General features: G+C 42.5%; 1 protein-coding gene across 1 annotated transcript in view; it reads left to right on the top strand.

Moving 5' to 3' along the window:
- LOC124341783 (neurotrimin-like) overlaps positions 1-19,965 on the top strand; it is a 53,236-nt gene that overhangs the window by 32,111 nt on the left and 1,160 nt on the right. The window contains exons 2-10 of the mRNA XM_046794725.1: positions 16,979-17,116; positions 18,180-18,377; positions 18,554-18,675; positions 18,797-18,884; positions 18,962-19,024; positions 19,134-19,231; positions 19,324-19,498; positions 19,604-19,731; positions 19,801-19,924. Coding sequence (XP_046650681.1) covers positions 16,979-17,116; positions 18,180-18,377; positions 18,554-18,675; positions 18,797-18,884; positions 18,962-19,024; positions 19,134-19,231; positions 19,324-19,498; positions 19,604-19,731; positions 19,801-19,924 — 1,134 coding nt within the window. The remainder of the gene's footprint in view (positions 1-16,978; positions 17,117-18,179; positions 18,378-18,553; positions 18,676-18,796; positions 18,885-18,961; positions 19,025-19,133; positions 19,232-19,323; positions 19,499-19,603; positions 19,732-19,800; positions 19,925-19,965) is intronic.

Here is a 19,965-nt window from a genome sequence, read left to right as displayed (position 1 = left end):
CATCGCTATTTGATGAACTGTCCAAAAAACGCGTTCGACTAGATGAAAAGAGTTCCTGGTTGTTGTTGTTGTTCTTCCACAACTGTGTTGTTGCCGAAACTGCACCCCCCTGTTGTTGGGTCAATAGAACGGGTGCGGGGAAGATGAGCGTGGGCAGAATACACACACATCTACCGAAACAAATCTAAAAGAATATAAAGCAGAGCGGGGGGAAAAGAGGAGGAGGATCGATGATGATCCATCGCGAGCGCAATAGAGGCAGGAGGGCAGGAGCATAGAGCGGCTCTTCCGCTTATAATCCGCCGCCTCCGCATCTAAAGCGCAGAGTTTCCGCTCCCGTGATCGACAACAATTGACCGCAAAGCACACAGCAACAACAACAACAGCAGTCTGTGAGAGCAACTACAGCAGTCAGCACCGCGCCACACACCTCTCCATTCCGGCATTTGCCCATTAACTCTCGTCCCCCCACCGATTATACTGTATATTCTCTCTCTCTCTGATATAGTTATTCATAGACTACACGAAATGCTGGGCGTTGTGGAAGACGGTGGTTGGGGTTACCCAAACCAAAACAGTTGCTGTGGCCGGCTGTGCCCCCCCCCCCCCCCCCCCCACTTTCGGCTATTTATCCATTTCTATTCAAATATTAGACAATGGTCAGTCCAGAACGCGACCAGTTATATAGTGTAGGCCTATAATATAATAGCCTAGAGTACATACGTATAGATAGTTTCAACTTCTGTCTATCTATGAATGTTTTGCCCTGTGACCATCAACCTAATAATAATCACATCAACCATAGTCACAACAATACTATACAGACCTATACAAGGAAAAGTAGTGTATGGAAGAAAATCTGACAGTTGAGACATCAATCTATTTTCTGTTTGTGGGGGTACAGTACCTATATGTGTGACACTGGACGGGTATTATTATAATGGCTATAATGTGCTTCTATATAGGCTTGAAAATTGACGGGGGGTGAAAGCTTCTTCCTCCCTTTTTTTACTTTTGGAGAATAAGGAAAAGGGAAATGAACACCTTGTCAATCCCATTTTCAAAACATACACAACACACACACACAGCAAAGCTCGATATACATATAAATATATATAATGCAGCGGGGGAACGCCCAGCAACTGCTGCTGGCTGTGAACAGTATAAGGGTGTTATGCTGTGCTGCTGAGCTCTGCGTGCTGTGGTTTCCTTGTTTCCGCTAGTCTCATTTCCCCATCTTTTGTCCTTCTTTTTTGAATGATGACGGAATAATATAACTCGCCATTATCACCACCGTTTTTTGACGGTCGGCTGCCCACACGTTGCCCTTTGGGGGCTCAACAGTTTGACTCAATCGCGGACTCTCAAAGTCCCCCCGTGCTCTCAGGTGGCACTCAAATGAGTCCATCCAGACAGTCATATATAATTCCAGTTCTGCGCCAATAAAGGAATTAAAACTAACGTTATAAAGCTCTACAAATAACTAATGGAGATTAGCCAGCAAAGAAGAAATTCATGATCGCGTACATGTATAAGCAAATAATATAAGTTGGTAAATCTATAAGTTGAAACTTTGAGAGAGCGCGCGGTATATTCGTACGTAATAAACCAGGTGGATATGCTATAGCTGGACTGAATTATTCGTTATATTTCATAGCAGTGGCTAATGGGAATAAGGTTTGCCCGAATGGATTCGTCGTCATTTGCACTGGCCAGCAGCGGTGGACATCTTATATATTCGCCGCTCCTTTTATATATATAACTGATGCTCATCCCGCTGCTGTGCATTTATATATACCGTAGGAATCATCAATTAGAGACGTCCTCATCTCGTTCTCGTATATAGTTGTAGTTGATGGGCGAGTGTCTTCTGTGTAAATCCCGGCGTCGTCTCTCTCTCAGTCTCAGCAGTGAAAAGAGCCCGAAGAAAGTTGGACCGTAATAAAGGGTCACGATGATGTGCTCCGTGCACTGGCGCTCTTGAAAACCGGTCAAAATGCGACGACGGCCAAGAGCTTATAAGGATTTAACTCAGCGCCAGTCTGATGATAGTAGTGGCTCACAAACAAAAGTTTGGCTCGCAGCAAACTCCATCATTTATTCAATTGGACGATGGCAGCAGCAGCAGCAGCAGCCGAACGTTCTATGGTACTGCGTACATACAGCACTGGTGCTCTCCTCAGAACCTCCAAATCCTATTTATACTGAATAAAACAACGGATAGAAAACAGAAAAGAAACAAGAGAAAAATGAAATGAATTTTCAACCTGCTGTGTGTTGTTTGTTCTTTGTGAATAATGAATTATAAGCGCGCCAGCCTTTTTCCTAAATGGGTTTCAAATAGTCATCATCTATACTTGAGCATAACACTTCATGACTTCACTCTCTCTAAACAATTGAACCTCCTCCAGTTGAGATTTGAAATGGTGACTGTAAATCATTAGCACTACATCTCAATTATTACTCAACCCAAAAAACCTTATTCGGGTCGGGAATATAATTGGCGAATCCCTGCCTAAAATAGAACGGGATTGATTGGATAATCATGAGACTATATCATCGCATAAATCATCGCGTACGCAACAGCTGATCCGACGCTAATCTTAATGATATGCTATTGGATCCGACAGCAACATCAGCCTCCCTGCCGTATATTCTTTTCCCCAGAGACGAATCAGACCTATACACAGCAGCAGCGAATTTATAATGTATACAACCACCACCACCACGATATACACCACAGATGTTTTATCGCTCACACAAGAGTAGCAGCAGTTGCTACATCAGAGCTGCGCCAACGTGATTACTATCCTCGACATCACAAGGTCCTTATATTATTATACAATTCCCTCCTTTTTTTCGTTACCCCCTTACCGCGCCTACACGTATATTTTTGATGCAGTTTGTTATATATATTCCTCTCGTCTCCCTGAATAAAAAATGGGAATAAAAATTCGGTCTCCATGGGTTATGGGGGACTCGGTGAATCAAAGGGAAAAATGGAAGGAGGGTCAATCGCCCGGGTCTTGTGTGTGGGGGGAGTGTCAACTGCTGTACATGTATATAACTAGAGTTATACACTGCATCAGCCAACAGCTCGTATATACATATATATAGAAGATGGATGGATTATGTATGTATATATGTAGAAGAAAAGCCAACCCCCACAGCGCAGTGGCACACACAGGATTTCGCTTGTTATTTTTTGTCATAATTGATCACGATCTCCTGCGTGACCTTTTCTCCAGTAGCAATTAGTCCGCTATTGTAGACGCGGAACTTCCTTTTTTTTCTTTTTTCTTTTTTCTCTTTTTTGTTTTTTAGTATTCAAATATCCCGCCAAAACTCATAACTAACTAGCGCATTCTGGAAATGACAGATAGAGAGAGAGAGAAGCGTCGCTGTTTAATAACCACACGACGCGCAACTTCATTTCCATATAGCTACACTGCTACATAGGAAACAAGAAATTATGCCGGCCATGATTATACATTCCGGATTGAAGAGGATGATAATGTGATGGGAGATCACATATAAATAGAGGAAGAAACGACCCCCAAATTTCTATTCGAAATTTGTCTAAGAAAATTCCTATTTTCTATTTCCTAGACTTATTTCCCCCCCCCCCCATTGTTGCAGTTTCTAATTTCATTTCGTTCGGCCGAGTTCATTCGCTATCATCAGAGACGTCAGCCAAAGCATTATTAAAGATGCATACACGAATGTTTTGCACCGCGGGAATGGCCGATGACGGCGTCGTCTGTTCGACATTGGACGGAGTTTTGTTTTGTTTTTTCTTTGCCTTTTTGTTGCCACCAGACTTTAGCCTAGTTGAACTTCTCTCAACGGTACGCTTATTCTTTATGTGCATTCGTGAAAATTCTCTCGACGACGACGACAAAGCGATTCGTCGTGTAAGTACATGAAGAGACGTTACAAATTCAGTCGTCTCTCCCAACTTCCATTATCAGGGGACTCACAGCCTATGCAGTATACACACTATATACAGTAGCTATATACAGACGACGGCGAGACTGTTGATTTATTGTTTATTGATGAATGGATTCGACGAGGGACGTCAGAGAGCAAAAGTCCACAAGTTCCCAGTCAAAATGTCACTGGGTTTTCTAATGAGCAAGTTCGGCTTTTTGCCTCCTACACAATAATACACAATAATACAGGAGACGACAGCCTCTGAAACTGTGTTGGTCTGTTGCTAATAATAGCCTTCGTCTCTATAGCACGCGTATATAAAGTCAAGAAACAGTGATACTATATATGAAATATCGATTGTTATTTTCCCCTCCGGCCGGATTGGCGAAAGAGAAGAAAAAAGAATAAAGGTGAAAAATCCTATAAGAAATTCAATTCAATTTACAACACCATCAATAATAGTTGCTGCTGTTGTCACGAACAGAAATGTAATATTGACACATGACGGAATTCAAAAAGAGTACATATACAGATAAATAAAGCGCGCCAATAACATTTATTTTTCTTCTCCACCTTCTTGTTGTGTTACGTATACATTTTCGCGTTCCGGGAAATTCGGAAGGCCAGACAACAAGTCGCGTGTTTGAAGTGAGCGAGAGCTATAATAGGAATAAAGAATAAAAAAGGGCGACAAGGAAAAATGTTGCCCGCAGATCGAATTGGATCTCTACCATCATTTTGGAATTGTTAAAGCTGCTGCGCACGTCGATTCTAGAAAGAATAATAAGAGTCTAGACGGCGCAAAGCTTTACGATCGACTGAACCAACACTTGGTAGAGACTTTTCTTTTTATTGTTTGCTGTTGCCTCCCATTGTTGTTGCATCCGTCATCCATCGACTTTTTTTTTCCAATCAATCGCGCGAATTGACAACAATAAAAGAAAAATTGTTTTCGTTTTATTCCAAGCATTGTTATACTGATGGGCTGCCTCTAGTTCACACAATCATGTCGACTTTTTTTTTTCTTTCTACCCCGGCCCATTTCGATTAATTGCAAATTTCCCGTTAGACATTTAAAAGGTCATGTATGACGCAGGACGGTTATCGACGGCCATATCTGTATCAATATATAGATCCGCGTAAAGTAGAATGTGTATTAAATAGAAAAGAGCAGAAAATAAAATAAAATAAGGAATAAGATTGGGCTGGGTATAAATAAGAGCAGTACAAGTGACGGAAGCGTCACTCTTTGGCGCTATCCATCACAGTATCAACAGCCTATACAGCCCTATATATACAGCAGCAGCAGATAGATAATATAGAAAAAGAGAAAGTCTTGTTGGCAGCAGAAGAGAGTCTGTATCTAGGCAGCAGAGAGTCCCGGAGGTCCCCTGGTGTTTGATTAGCTGAGTCGACCGCATAGAATAAGAGTCCGCAGTCGACGCGTCAAGATAGATATAGTACTATATGCTTTGCGGTCAAAACCCATACGCTTTTTATATAAGCTAGTCTGTTGTCTTTTTTCCCCCCTCTTTCTCTCTCTCTCTCTCTCGACAACCGGCACTACGCACTCGGTAGAAAGCCATATCCGACACTGATACATCACCCAGCATGATCCAGCGTCCTATACACTTATGCAGTTGCTCTTCATAGACGCAGTCCTCCTCCGCGCCTGTTGGATTGAATGGAAAGTGGAGGGGATCCCCAAACAAAAATTTGATTTAACTAGACTCTATCCAATGGTAGAGTGAACACACAGAAGCGCTTGATGTATGCTACCACCAAGCATCGCACTTGGGCTTGTATACATTATATATAAGGGTAGAACTAGATTTTTACACCCCGGCAGATGGCCGGTTTGAATAATTGAAATCCAGCGGCCGAAACGATTCAGCACCCTCCGCTTTCAAAACTCAAAGTTCTTTTTTCCACCCTCTTTTCTTTCTAGAGTATATGCCACTTTTTTAAATGCCTCCAGGGGCCGTGAAAATCGTTGGTATTCAGGGAGTTTTCCGACCGAATTTTCGCTTTTAGTTTTTTTTATTATTTTATAATTCATCGAGGATAGTGGGCCGGGTCTAATCGAATTAAATGACTATCAAGCCCTCTCTCCCATTGTAGGATACATATATGTACTGCAGTGTCGTTGCCCTTTTAACTGCTGCTGCAAATATACTCTATATAGCCTACGTATTATACAGGCGAGAAACACGACTTAGGAATAATCCATGAAGTCGTACAGTCTCGCAGCAGCAGCTTTCCATATCTATTCCCCTGCGATCTCTCCTTCTCGCTCTGAATATTATTATGCGATGGAAATGCATGCACACACACCGCCATATGTATATATATATGTAGCAGCCGCATCTGCATCAAACAGGTTGAGAGATTCTTGTCGGCAACTGCATTCAGCACGTCCTTTTTTGCGACTTGGCGACTATATTTCAACTCTCGTTGGTGTCTTTTCATTTCGCATTACGCCAACGCAAATGGCAAGCTACAGATAGACAGACACGGTGGGCGCGTATTAATATCAATAACTTTCTTAGACGGATATAGATAGATACGTGAGATGTACACAAAAGAGCCTGTATGTAAGTACATGATGGCAGTTGCTGGAGATAGATAAGAGATACGTCGAGGTTGAATGCGCACGGGTCGAGACCAGAGGAGGATATCGATCGGGCCCATAAGACGAGCCGAGTCAGCAGCAACACAGCAGCGGCACAACGATCCAAACGTGTGTGTGCTGTCTATCAAGCAACATTGTCTCACCATCAGTTTCACCATCGTGCAAAGCGGAGCAAGCGGATGAGAGCTCGTGTGATTCATTTATATCAAACGCTCTTGAACGCTCCCGACTTGAATAATGCGCCAGCGTCCATTGTTCGATTAGATAGCTCTCGTTCAGTCGTCGATAGGTATACACTCTATAGACACAGCAACACTGTGCATACACGTTGCCCGAATATTCTCCTTGATCCATCGCGAAGGTTAAAGATCTTTGATTGTCAAGTTCGCCGCGAGGTCTGTTATAGATTTAAATATCGATTTATAGCTGTTGACATTTAAAGCGACGATCAAACAAGTCGATGAAATACTTCAAAATTTAACTCACATCACGTGGACAATTTGAATGATTTCTCTTTGACATTTGTCAGACCAGAAAGTTAAAAGTGAATAAATCTGCCCCCCCGGAGAAAATAGTCGAATTATTTGATTGGTAAATTAAAATTCTCTGATTGCCTTGTTTATAGTTTTAAAGGCTCAAATTAAAATGGTTCCCACAGTATATCAAGTCTGTCGCGTGCCGCGTATGTCCCCAGTGCTCTGATGTGGCATTAACCAGCAACAGGAAGTCGACAGGTAGACTGCTGCTGGTTGTTATAAATGTTTTAGTAGACTCTAAAAAAACAAACCTATAATAACGGCATGGGTCTACACATCACGGCGGGGCATGTACACACATATAGAATGCCCCAACACCTGCTGAATGCGCAGCACCGGCTTGGTGTAGGCGCTAGATAGACCCAGCATGGATACCGGTCCATATATACGCGTTAGCTTATTGTATAGATATTATCATTCTTGGAAATAAAAAAAGAAAAATTAGTGAGTCTCAACTGTATAGGGTTTCGTTAAAAGCAGCAGCACTCTATTCGGAACGGAAAAGAAAAGTAGGTATATATGGCCTCATTATTTATTATTAGGTGCTGATGGCTTTGACTCTTGATATAGGCTACCATTTGATGATGGGCCTCATATATAGTTTCAGTATCAGAAGCGGCGCGGAGCGGAGAAAGCCAACTTGTGTGTTAACTGTGTACAACAATTCGAACGGGATTGTCGTGTCGATATAACGAGCAGGTGCAGCATCAAATATGAAAGGCACTTTATGGGTTGAAAAAAGTAAAAAAAATGTTTAGAAATCGATAGATATCGACGACCCGTTTATTCCCCCCTTTTCTCCTATATATACCCCGGCCAGCATTTGAAAAGTTAAGTTTTGTATAGGCAACGCGACAGTTTCGGGAGGAAGGGGGATCTACTAGATACAGAGAATGCGCGCGTTTCCATGGACATTTGAAATTCTATACAACTCTCCATGGAGTAGCTATAGCACATTTAGAAATGTAGAGTAGTAGCCCCGGTCATAGTCGTCGCATATACTGTACACGGACTCTATACAATATTCCAATTTCGGAGTTTTATCTATTCAACTTGGCACGAAAGTTAAGACTCTTTGATGAATCGTGCCGAAATAGCTCAGAAATTTACGTCCCAACATTTTCGTAGGGACGTTGCGTAGTTTCTAGTTAGCAGATGGCAAACTGTCACAACAGAGATTTGATACGGCGACAATCGACAATAAATCAGCGCGAATACCTTGGTTGCCATAGAGCAAACATGCAAACACCGCATAGATATATGTACAATTATATGATGCTGCGAACAATAACACTGCGGCATTGTAGATTGTTACAATGTAAGAAATATAGGCAGCAGCCAGGAAGGATAGACTGTCAAAAAAAAAAGAAGAAAGGGTAAAAAAAAAATGACGTCACCGAGCAACCTGAGTATCAGTCATATTATAAGTCTCCCCCCCCCCCTTACAAAATGAAATGTTCTCGACATAATAATAATCCCCTGTATAGAAAAAAAAAATTCCTTTATAAGCTGCAAAGTCTTTAATCATTTTCAAGAGTCGTGGATTAAAGTCTGAAACTCGTCACAAGATCAAAACTCGACGGAGGAAAATGTGTCAACAAAGTGATGAACGCAAATTGTTTTAAAAAAGTCACGGGATGTATAATATCTAAAAAAGAGCGTGTCGACTTGTGTTTTCTTCCGCCCTTCCGGCGTTTCCGAGACGATGGAAATGATACAAACAAAACTCTCGGATGAAGCGCGATGACGAGAGAGAATAACAGAAGAGAGCCAATGAACGAACGCTCTGTCAGCGCTCTTTGTTTGTCAGCCAACACCGTTTCATCCTGTTAATAAGGAGCTTTTAATCAGCTTCGTTAACCTGTTTTATAGTACGTGGAAATATAAACTCCAAATATTCCCCATTTCTATTTATAATTCCGACTGTGTTGTCGGTACACATTTACATTGGTCTGTCGTGTTTCATTTGTGGAAACTCTAAACCTGCCAAGTTCTGTTTGACAAGATACATCATAGAACAGAATCTATTATGTCATTTTTATTCTGTTCCTTGTTTTCTCTGACTATAGCTATACTATAGTACTATACTAAGTCGATTTGAAAAAATGGCTGCGTGCGCGGGAAAGTGGATTTGAGTTGAGCTTTTAGAACGTCAACCCGCGTGTGTCATTTCCGTTTGCGGCTTTTTTTCTTTTTTGTTGAAAAGCACACACACGGAGGGCCGTGCATAATACAAAAAATCCGATGCGCCGGAAAATAAACAAAAGCCGGCCAAGTTTCTTGGCTGCTGCTCTGCATGCTGTCTCTCATACTATTTCCGCGTGTCTATAGGAGAGATAACATCCAGCAGCAGGAGCAGCCCTTAGGCCGCCACTGATCTCTGAGATGCATCTCCTCTGCTGCTGCTCTTATATTTTCTACCCCCCTCGCAACTTCTCAAGTTTTTCTTGTGTACACACTCAAACAAACTCTGGGAAACTCGGGGAAACTGTTGCTGCTCTAGTTATTAGATGCATAACTTTTCACAGAAACAAAAAACCGGCCAGCTTTTCCCTTTTTTTCTTCCTCCCCAGAGGCCAGCAGACGCCAAAAGACTGGGTGCGCGTCTTGTACGCAGTATATTATGCAATGCAGCTAGGACTATATATAAGCTCCGTTTTTTTTAATTCTAAAAAGAGATTTAAAGAAAAATTTCAATTCGAAAGCTGCTTCTGTCGCTGTTGTCACGCTCAGTCGAGCAACAAGAACTGTATTGCATTTAAACGGCCCGCGTCCTTGTGATGATGGTCTTCCCGTCGCATTGGTGAACTCAAACAATCACCGCCCTTCTTCGCTTGTGTGTCTGTGTGTCTATATACAACACAAATGTTAAGAGAGAGAGCAGCAGCAAGTGATGTACGGCGAGGAGCAACAGTCTCGCCCTCATCTTCGTCAAGTTCTGCTATTTATCGCATGTTGTTGCAACCGCCCAGCAGCCAGCCAGCCAGCAGCTGCTTTAAATGTTTTGTATAACAGTAGAGCCTTCTCTCCTCATCCTCTTAGATATTCTGGGTGGCTTCCGTCTCCTTTTTTCCCCGCTCGTGATTGTTTATGTGATGTGAGTTTAGGCAGCGCAGTGACAAAATATACGCCGCCAGCAGAAAATTTATGCGGCCACATTTTTCTTCTTTTCCTTCCTACACTTTTCGCCATATTTGTCGTCTATCTAAGACCCTGTTGTGCGGCGGTGGCCCATCAACTCCTGCGTAATAGACGTCATCGCTCTCTTTGATATTGAGGATGTTGTTGGGCGTCTACCCCCGAAAAAATCCTGGCGCGCGGCTTATTGAATTTTGAATCGTCTAATGAAGGGGGCGGGCGGGCGTTAGCGAAGGCTCAATAGATTTGCGGCAAGTGAGTACTCTCTATACTGTTGTGTTTGATATATTAAATCCATGTTGCCAAACAGGGCCAACTATACAACAACATCACAGGAAATGAAGCGGAATCCGGCCGGAATGAAGGCTGGATGGATCCTCCCCCGATGACATTTACCGCTAGTCGATAAGTATATAGTAGACCGCGTATATGACGGGACATTATTCAACGTCTATTATCGAGTGAAAGGGGTGTTGCTGCTGTGCTGCCTAACTGTCCAGTAAAAAGTCTGACATTCAACCTCGTCATCATCACGCACCGCTGTGCGCCGTGTCTAACGAGTGCTGGTGGCCTTCATCATTGTGAACTGAACTCATCACACAGACAGTTGTGAGAGTTTGATAATAAAAATGCCGGGCAAGAGGAGAGTTTTCGGCCAGGTGCCGTCGCCTGCCGTGCCGAGTATAACTGATTGAATTGCGCCTGGCGGTGAAACTTTGCCAACATCACGGCGCACGTGCTTTACAACTTATCCACACACGATAGACGATAGAGTATAGAAGGATATATAGAGCCACTATTAGTTGATGGCAATGCCCTTTCTATCTCTATATAAAGAGACTATATGGGCCGTGTCAAATGAAGCGACCGAGCCGCCAGTTGGCTGTCAAACTACAGTCAAGTGCTGGTCGGTGCTGGTCGCATCACTGACCCCACAGGAAGAAGAAGAAAAAAAGAGAAATAAGAGCATATTAAAATAAAGTGGGAAACTTTAAAGGACTTGTCAAACTTGAGCTTTCAAGTGTATAGGCCATATGCCCCCTGGGTAACATATAGTAGTCGTTAATTCAAATTCTATAAATACTCGATTTATATGTCGAGCGATATACGAGCCCTCTGAAATATGCAAATCTACAGCAAAGAGTTGTTCAGGTGTTTGCGTAGATAACATCTGCAACCAGCGTCGTCAATGCCATCGAGTTGCAGCGCCGCGTCTCTTACGTGTGTGTTTTCTTTTCTTTTTTTAGTTATTTCAAAGCAGCTCGTGAGTAGATCGACGGTATATAACGAACTCATCACACGGTCGAGAGAACCGCCAAAAAGAAGATTTGAACAGAGCGCGCGCCGAGTTTCGGGAGATATATATATCTGCATGTGCTGGCGTCGTGTATTGATTGCCCGCGACCGGGGTACATTCACCAAGACGTAAAGGAAAAAGGAGAGAAAAAGAAATGAAAAAAATAAAAATAAATAAAATGGGGGGAAAACGAATCTTGTTTTGATACGGACGTACAAAGTGATGACAGGTGACAGCGGGTGACAGGTTGAGAGAAAAACCAACAGCCCCCCATCAAAAAAGAATAAAAACTGGGAGGAAACATGCAGAGACAGGAAGAGAGTGGAGAGGTTGAAGAGTGTATTATGTGCGCGTCTAGAGAGAGAGAGAAGGTTTTGTATGCCGTCCACGTCATATGCACGAGTAGCGGCAACGCGATGGGTGAATCTAACAAAAGAATACAAGACCATATGTCTAGGAGAACAGAGACGCCTATAGTAAGTAGTAGATCCTGAAAATGGAAAAGTTTGATCTCTTATTCGACCCATCAAGTTGCTATGTGTTTTCTGGGCTGGTTGTTGATTCACAAGGCGTCGGCCCTCTGTTACATCAGTCATCCCCCTCTTTTCTCAGCCTACCTCTTGCATTAGATATTTATAGACTGAAGCAACAATCAACAGTTTGATAAAAGACGAGGGGCGGCTCACAAGAGTCTATCAACACGTCATTCAACCAGTACTCTTTGGCCATTCATTTTTAATATTTCTCTCCTATCCGGCAGACCCACATATACATACATACTGTACGATATTAAAAGTCGACACAACACCGACAAAGAGAATTGACAAAACAATCACTCAAGTCTATCAACGTGTACTTCTTCTTCTTTGTATTTCTCATCCAATAATAAAAAGTCTAAAAAGCTCTCGAGGTGTAGAGTGACAGCGATACAGGGAATACACGATTGTCTTTTCTCATCCACAATGAAATTTTAACTCGCGTACACATAGAATCCAGTTTTCCCATGGCGCGTTAAGCCGATTCTCCGACGGTGTAAAAGATTTCCTATACACTTTTTTCCCGGAATTGCCGATTATATTTTTATCTTTTTTTGTTTGGCTTTTGTTTCAAGCGACTGACGTTATTCCCTTTTATTTCGGATATTCGTGGAATCGGAGCCAAACTAGCTTACAGCGACGACACAACTAGAGCGAGCCAAAGAGAAACATCCGGTTGTCGTCAACTTAACATTTTTAAGAGACACACAGAAACTAAAGGGAGAGAGAGAGAGAAAAACAAAGGATCTTGTCACCTTGGAGCCCTTCAGCGTCCGTAATTCCGCCGACGGATCCATTTTCTATTTTTCTTTGATAACCGCATATCCAGCAGCCTAGTTTTCACAGGAATTCTAGATGAGAAAATTAGGGAAATATTTCGAAGTTGCGGGGTCACCAAAGCGATGACATCTCTTCTTTTATTTATATTCTGCTCCGGCAGATTGCGAGTTAAAGGAACCGCGCGTCACAAGACGCCGATGCTTTTCGGTATGATTTCTGTGTGTAGATTTGAAAACAGCATATCATCCGGCAGCTCTTCAGTTTTTGATTATTCTTTCTTTTTTTCGTTACATTAAAAAAGAAAATTTTTGAATTTAAAAAAAAAAGTCGCTGACGATCAATAATAAGCCGAGCGGCGAATGTTTTTCCAAAGACGGAAGAACTACATAAAAGAAAGGAAAATAAAAGATTGCTCATCGTTCCGTGTTGGATTGGGAGCAGAGACGGTCGCGGGTTATATTTATATACGTAGCTGATTTAGCAGTCGAAATGATATTGGCCAAATGGGGGCGGCATCCCACACAAATCCCCCTCGCCCGCCCCCTCCAAAATCATTCTTTTATTATAAAAGCTTCTGAAGATGAAAGAGAATCGTGAACATTTATACCATTATATTCTCCGATTTGGCAACGCTACTTTCTATATACGAATCGTTTTCGCCCCAATCACAAGACTGACAGTTTTGTAGGAGACTCTCAAATGATATATTTCGTTAAAATGAGTCTTAAGCAGTATGTACGTACAACACATCGATAACAAATCAAAATAAAAAAGTTAAAAAACCGAGTACTTGTGCAAGGGAGTAAAAGACCAGGAAATGTCACGAATCAGGTCTTAACAATAAATTTCCTATTATGCTCGTATATATAGTTGAGGCTATAGAGCATAGCCGAGGCCGTGCTGGCATTGAATATGAAAGCTCTGTGAGCACATCAGACAAACTATTAGCTGACATTCCTCTTTGACATGCGCCCACCCCCCGACCGTTCGTCTATAGACGAAATCTCCGAAATGGGAACACTTGAACCGAGCGCACGTTTCCCTTATTTCTATAGACTATACAGCACACAGCAGACTCTTGATAATTTTTTGTGTTGCCTCCTCCATGAACATCATATTCGTGCAGTTCTCTGTTTTCAAGTGACCGACCATAGAGAAAAAAGGGGCGGGATGATTTGAGAGAGTACACTTGTTTTTTCTTTTTCTTTTTTTCCTGATTCTTAAATTGTATTCCACCTGGTTGTTGATGGCGATCGTGTCCGCTCTCTCTAGGGTTTTTTCTGTCTATGGCTGACGTCGCTCTTTTTTGTCCCTCCATCCATCCAGCAGCATGCGCTGGATCACGCGATAAGCCATGATTTCAGATCGTGACGCACACCCGCGGATGGTTCCGATTGTGGACTCTCGGACGCGCACATCATACACAAAACCGCAGTCAGAAAATGAAAAAGTGGAGAGAGAAAGAGAAGATCTCGATTCCAATAAAAAAAGAATCCAAAGCATCAAATGGGTGTTCCGTAATGCATCGTCAAAAATGCAGACGTTATAGCTATGTATTATATAAGTTGGAGGACGCGCACACATGATGGCCGTATTATACAGATGATTACAACAAAGAGGGGATAGAAACAAAAAAAAGAAACAGATCGGTGAAGTAGAGAGAGTACTATATACCGTATCGAGCGCGTGTGTGGTGCTCTACTTCTCAGATCAGCGTTCCATCATGTACTACATATGACATTATTCGCTCGTCTGGTTTTTCTCTCTCGTTTATCACAAGAGTTTTGCATTCGACGAGACAAGTACCATTCACGTCATGTCTCTTTGTCCTACACATACATATCCGTTTGCCAAACTTGACCGGTTCCGCTCTCTGCTTTTAGATTATTCTCCGTGAATAAATGATTCGTTGGATATTACAGAGTGGCTGGCTGGGCTGGCCCACTGGCTGATGGGTGATGGACACGGGACACGCCATGTTTGATGTCGATACTAAATGATGATCGGAGAGAGCGCTAACGGTCGATGATGCTACACTTTCACTTATTAATATTATTTGCCCATCCCGCGTCTAGTTTGAAAAGCAGCTGCGGCCCGCGCTTTTTCAAAGGGCGTTAACAGCGCCAGTATCGACTCCATTTAGGAGCCACGACTTTTGAAATCGAATCAATACTCAAACGGCCAACTTTTTAATATCACGAAAACTTTATGCGCGCATCGCAATTCACAATACCGGCGCCGTTATTCCGTTTAGACGATGACCCAACTTTCTGGTCCTCTCCAACTTGACGTTTGGGTTGGTGAAATTTACATATCAAACTCCCGAACGGCGCATTGCCCCCCCCCCCCCCCCCCTAAATGAGACTCTGCGCATATACAGACCGTCAAGAGAGAGCTCTAGTGTGTCTAACATGTTGATACAAGTTGAAGAATGCAATCAGCAACTGATGTGTGTATAACGAACAAAAGCGATCTGCGCTAGCTGTGCGCCATCAACATGTCGGTTGTTATCTTGATCGACGACGACGGATAACAACTGTTGGGCTAGACGCCGTCATCCGGAACACTCTATATACACACACGCTGCTGCTGCCGCTGCTATAGAGTGTAACGCTGCTGCGTGATGTGCAAAAGGAGAGTCGACGACAAAGAGAGAGGCGGATGCCGGACGTCTTAAATGCATGAGAGAATTTCCGAGAAGAGCGATGTTAGCGCCCGGCGACGGACCGGAGCACAGCAACAACAACACACACACATACTATAATATGAAAAAAAGCCAACTCTGATTGACTTTTGTGTGTGTGTTGTTTCGTCTGGGTGTATAACCTTTCGCTCTACAAGGGAAAACTAGCGGAAAGTCATGGGGGGAAAAGCTAAAGGGACACGGCAAATGGCAATTGCTGGTAACAGCTGGACCGACGTCGACGACGCCTCCCTGCGGGATTGCCAAGGAGGGCAGCAGCAGCTAGGAGTAGTCGGAGGGCCGTCGGGACGGAATTGGTCTTTCCCCTCTAGCGCATACGAACTGCACGCGCTTCCGCCCGCAGTCACAAACAGCGCACAAATAAAAGTAGCCAATCTCCATTGGCTCGGCACAGTCTAATTACTTCAGACTAATGACATCACCACAGCGCGCTAGTATATAAGTTAAGTTTTAGCCGGCGACAGCTAGACAGCAGTAGAAGCAGCAGCAGTCTCTTGTCGACAATCCCGACGGATTTACCTATATATTTTTATTTCTTAGATAGTTGGATATGTGTGTAGCTATAGACGTTCACGCCGGTTGCACAAACCCACGCTGACGTTCTATCGCTCACTCGGAGCAAGATGTAATTCTCGAAAGTCTCTTTTCAAAAAATTCAAAAGAATCGCGACTCGCGCCAGCAGAGAAATGAGTAAATAGTATTACGTTTGTTACATTTTTACATGTGTTACATGTACCGGGAAATTCTTGGTGGTGAACTTTGCCAAACATTTGATGCACACAAACGGCATTGAATAACTGTTAAACAGATGTTACACGCATATTTGCAATGTTGTGTAAGAAACACCTGGTAATAAGCTCGATCTTCGGTTTCATCTTCCTTTTATTTTATTCCTTAGCTTCTTGATAAAATGAAGTCGCATCAAATCAAAGAATAAGGAAACCCCGTTGGCTGTGCTCTCGAAAGGAAATTTTAATTCCTCTTTGTTATTTGAATCGCGTTGAAATATGGTACACGTGTATGTATGTGTATAGACGAGGAATGCCGAATGCGAAGCCAGCAGCAGTCATTCCAAGCGTCTCTTGTATTTCCCATCTGAAATTCATTTTGTGTGTGTGTGTTTTTTCAATGGAAAAGATTGGATATATATCATCACCGCGTCCTTGGCACAGGTGTATTGTATTCCAATAGCTTGACTCCCATATTTGTTGACCAAAGACAACAAAGATGAAAGAAAGCGCGTGTTTCCAATAAAGAAATAACTTTATTGGTTCCCACCGATACTCGTATAATATGCCAAGAATGCCATGTCTGTATAGTTGTTAGTTGATAATATCCGACTATTGATTCCCCGCGATGTTCGGCATCCAGTCGTGTTTGCGTTTCAATATTTACATGGTTTCACCTGTTTTTTTATTCAGATGTTCGCGGAAACCCGGCCGTGGAGTCGCAGACATCTGGAGCTTACACCATCATCCCCCAGTTCAGCAGCCCTAGTCAGACCGTCAACATCAAAATCGGAGAAACTGCACGTTTACCCTGTGAAGTTCAAAACCTCGGTAAGTCGATTACAAAGGCCAGCTCAATACTGCCGTTAAAGTTTGAAGATTTACCGGTGACCCGATTCATATACCGTAAAGAAAAACCACAATTTCTACCAACGTGATCGTTTATTTCTTGATTGATGATGAAGTTTAGCGTCAGAGTGAGATAAAAGTGGAGCGCTCGCTTAATATTTTGACCAGCATGGTGATGCAATAAACTCAACGTGAATTCTACGACCCGAAATTGCGTTTATACATGAGAGATCTTCATCAAATGAGATCAACTAGTCCGGCAGCTAGCGCTAGAATATATGACGTAATATGACGTTTGAACGATATGTGAACATCACATTTATGTAATTGACAAACCGACGTTAGGAATCAAGGGAGCGGCCCAACTTTGTCAGTTACTTGGTTATTTCGTACGTAAGTTCATCTTGAAACCCCACGGATTCTGTAACGTATTGCCGTTCAAAGCGCGTGATGAATGCATCGACTCGTAGCCTATAACTAACATATTACAAGAATCGTTATCTAACACGATAACTAGGGAGATGAAAAAAGTAGTCACTTTTCGTTTTCTTTTCATCCTCCGATTCTTTAATTGGCTTTCGCTACTACTCATTTTCTCTGACTATTTTCGGTCGTAATACATATATCAAGCGAGTAGAGCATATAAGGCTTATTCATCTAATTAGATGAAAAGTTCCAGTTGGCATTACTTCCATCCTGAGCGTCAATAATTACGAGACGAGAGTTTCATTTCTGTGCAGTTGCTGATTGCCGAAACGCATATTCTACTGTAGAAAACCACGCATTTTTTGTTTGCAAATTTCTACGAAGTACGTGAGGTACCATCTAGCGAGAAACACGTTCAATTCTCTTCCGGAAAAACAGCGGGATTATCTGTACTCTGTTCTATTGATTTAGTTATACTGTATTTACGCAATACCTGGAAAATTTGTTACAAGTTTTTTGTGAGCCATTCGACAAGTTGTGCCACTTGGACAAGATGTTGTCCTTTTTTGTTCCACTTGTTTGCGTAATAAACATTCTGAACATTTGTCCTTGTTTACAGGCACTTTTATGGTTGTGTGGAAGAAAGAGGCGACGCTCATTTCGGCCGGCAGCACCAAGGTGATCCGCGACAGTCGCCTCACCGTGGTGGGAACATCGTTGGACATCGGCAAAGTAACCAGCAAAGATTCGGGCAATTACACCTGCGAGATCAACACCGACGTCCCTTCTCACGTCAATATAGTTCTCAATGTCCTTGGTGAGTTGTTTTCACGTTCAAATGACGGGCGCGCGCGGTACATTTTTCCTTTCTCATCCGCAAAGAGCGGCAAATTGAAACAGAACTCTAAATTATACACACAACGCCGTTCGTGTATACATATTAGACAAAGTCCGACTAACATCATTTTGAATTTGCCGTTGCGTATTATGTAGAACCGGCGAAAGTCCGTCGATTTCCAGAAGAGGGCCGCATCCAAGCTCGCAAGGGAGATCCGGTTACTCTGAGATGCATTGGCGAAGGTAACCCGCCTCCTTCCATCAGATGGAGCAAACCCGTAAGTTGATTCTACACTATCTGCAACATGTTTCTGTGACACGTGTAGATTAGAACTGTACAGAAAAAAAGAAAAAAATGTATTATTAATTTTTTTTTTCCAATTAAATGACGACGTAAAGGGATATTACTTCCAAAACGGTGATGACAAATTTCAAGGATCAGTGCTCAGTTTCCAGGCAGTCGGTCGCCAGGACGTCGGTCTTTATGGTACGTAATAAATACGCATTCAAATGTTGATCTGCTCTCGAATTTGAATTTTCTTATTTTTATTTTGCGCGCGACAGAGTGCTCGGCTGATAACGGAGTGAGTGAACCTGCCACGGCAACCATCGACGTGAAAGTTTTATGTGAGTATTGAGCGTCGAAACTATTCGTTTAACGAACTGGAGAAATGATTAAGTTTTTCTCTTTTTTATTATTATTATTATTTCCGACGCTTATTGACGTCGTCGACAGATCCGCCAGAGATTGAAATTGAACGAAGCTGGATTCACACCGGAGTTCACCAGGAGGCCTATCTCACTTGCATCGTTCACGCCGAACCGGGAGCCAACGTAATATCAATACATCTAATAAAATAAATAATTGAAACGTTTTTTAATATAGCATTATTATTATTAACTTGTAATTTCGAAATATGCTGTAGGTTTTGTGGTACCGAGAGGAGCGAGTGATTGTTCCGTCTGACACGCGCATCCTCGAATCTTCCAACAACAAACACACTCTCATTTTGCGCAATGTCGAGGAAGCCGATTTCGGACTCTATTCGTGCACCGCCGATAATCTTCTTGGACGGTCCTCTCAGAATATTGAACTTTCAGGTATTATACAACTTATTCCCTATATAGTTTTCCTTGATGTATAGATCAGAAATATCGATTTGAGGTATTAACGAGAGCTTTTGTTGATATGTTTGTGATCCATAGGTCGACCGAGCCGGGCAATTTTCAAAAGTGAGCCGATGGGTAACTCGGCCGACTCTTACAATTTGACATGGAAAATCGACAGTTATGCGCCCATCGAAGAGTACAAGCTCATGTTCCGCAAACTGTTTGTATGTCCCAATTATACCGTTCGTTTTCGTTTGATTTGTTTCTCTAATTACGAATCAATTAAAAATTAGTTCAACGAAACGGACGACCTGAACCGCGTCTGGAAGTCTATGATCATCCCGATGAACCAGGGAAGTTCTAATGGGCGTCACCTTCATCACAAGCAGTCTTACATGTTCCTCCAGCTCGAAACAGGTACTATATATAGGCTGTGACGACAACATCCACTTTTTGTT

This window comes from Daphnia pulicaria, chromosome 6 (genome assembly GCF_021234035.1).
Source record: "Daphnia pulicaria isolate SC F1-1A chromosome 6, SC_F0-13Bv2, whole genome shotgun sequence".
NCBI classification, from domain to species: domain Eukaryota; kingdom Metazoa; phylum Arthropoda; class Branchiopoda; order Diplostraca; family Daphniidae; genus Daphnia; species Daphnia pulicaria.
The sequence above is the reverse complement of the archived record's forward strand: the minus strand, read 5'-3'. Positions and strand labels throughout refer to the sequence as shown.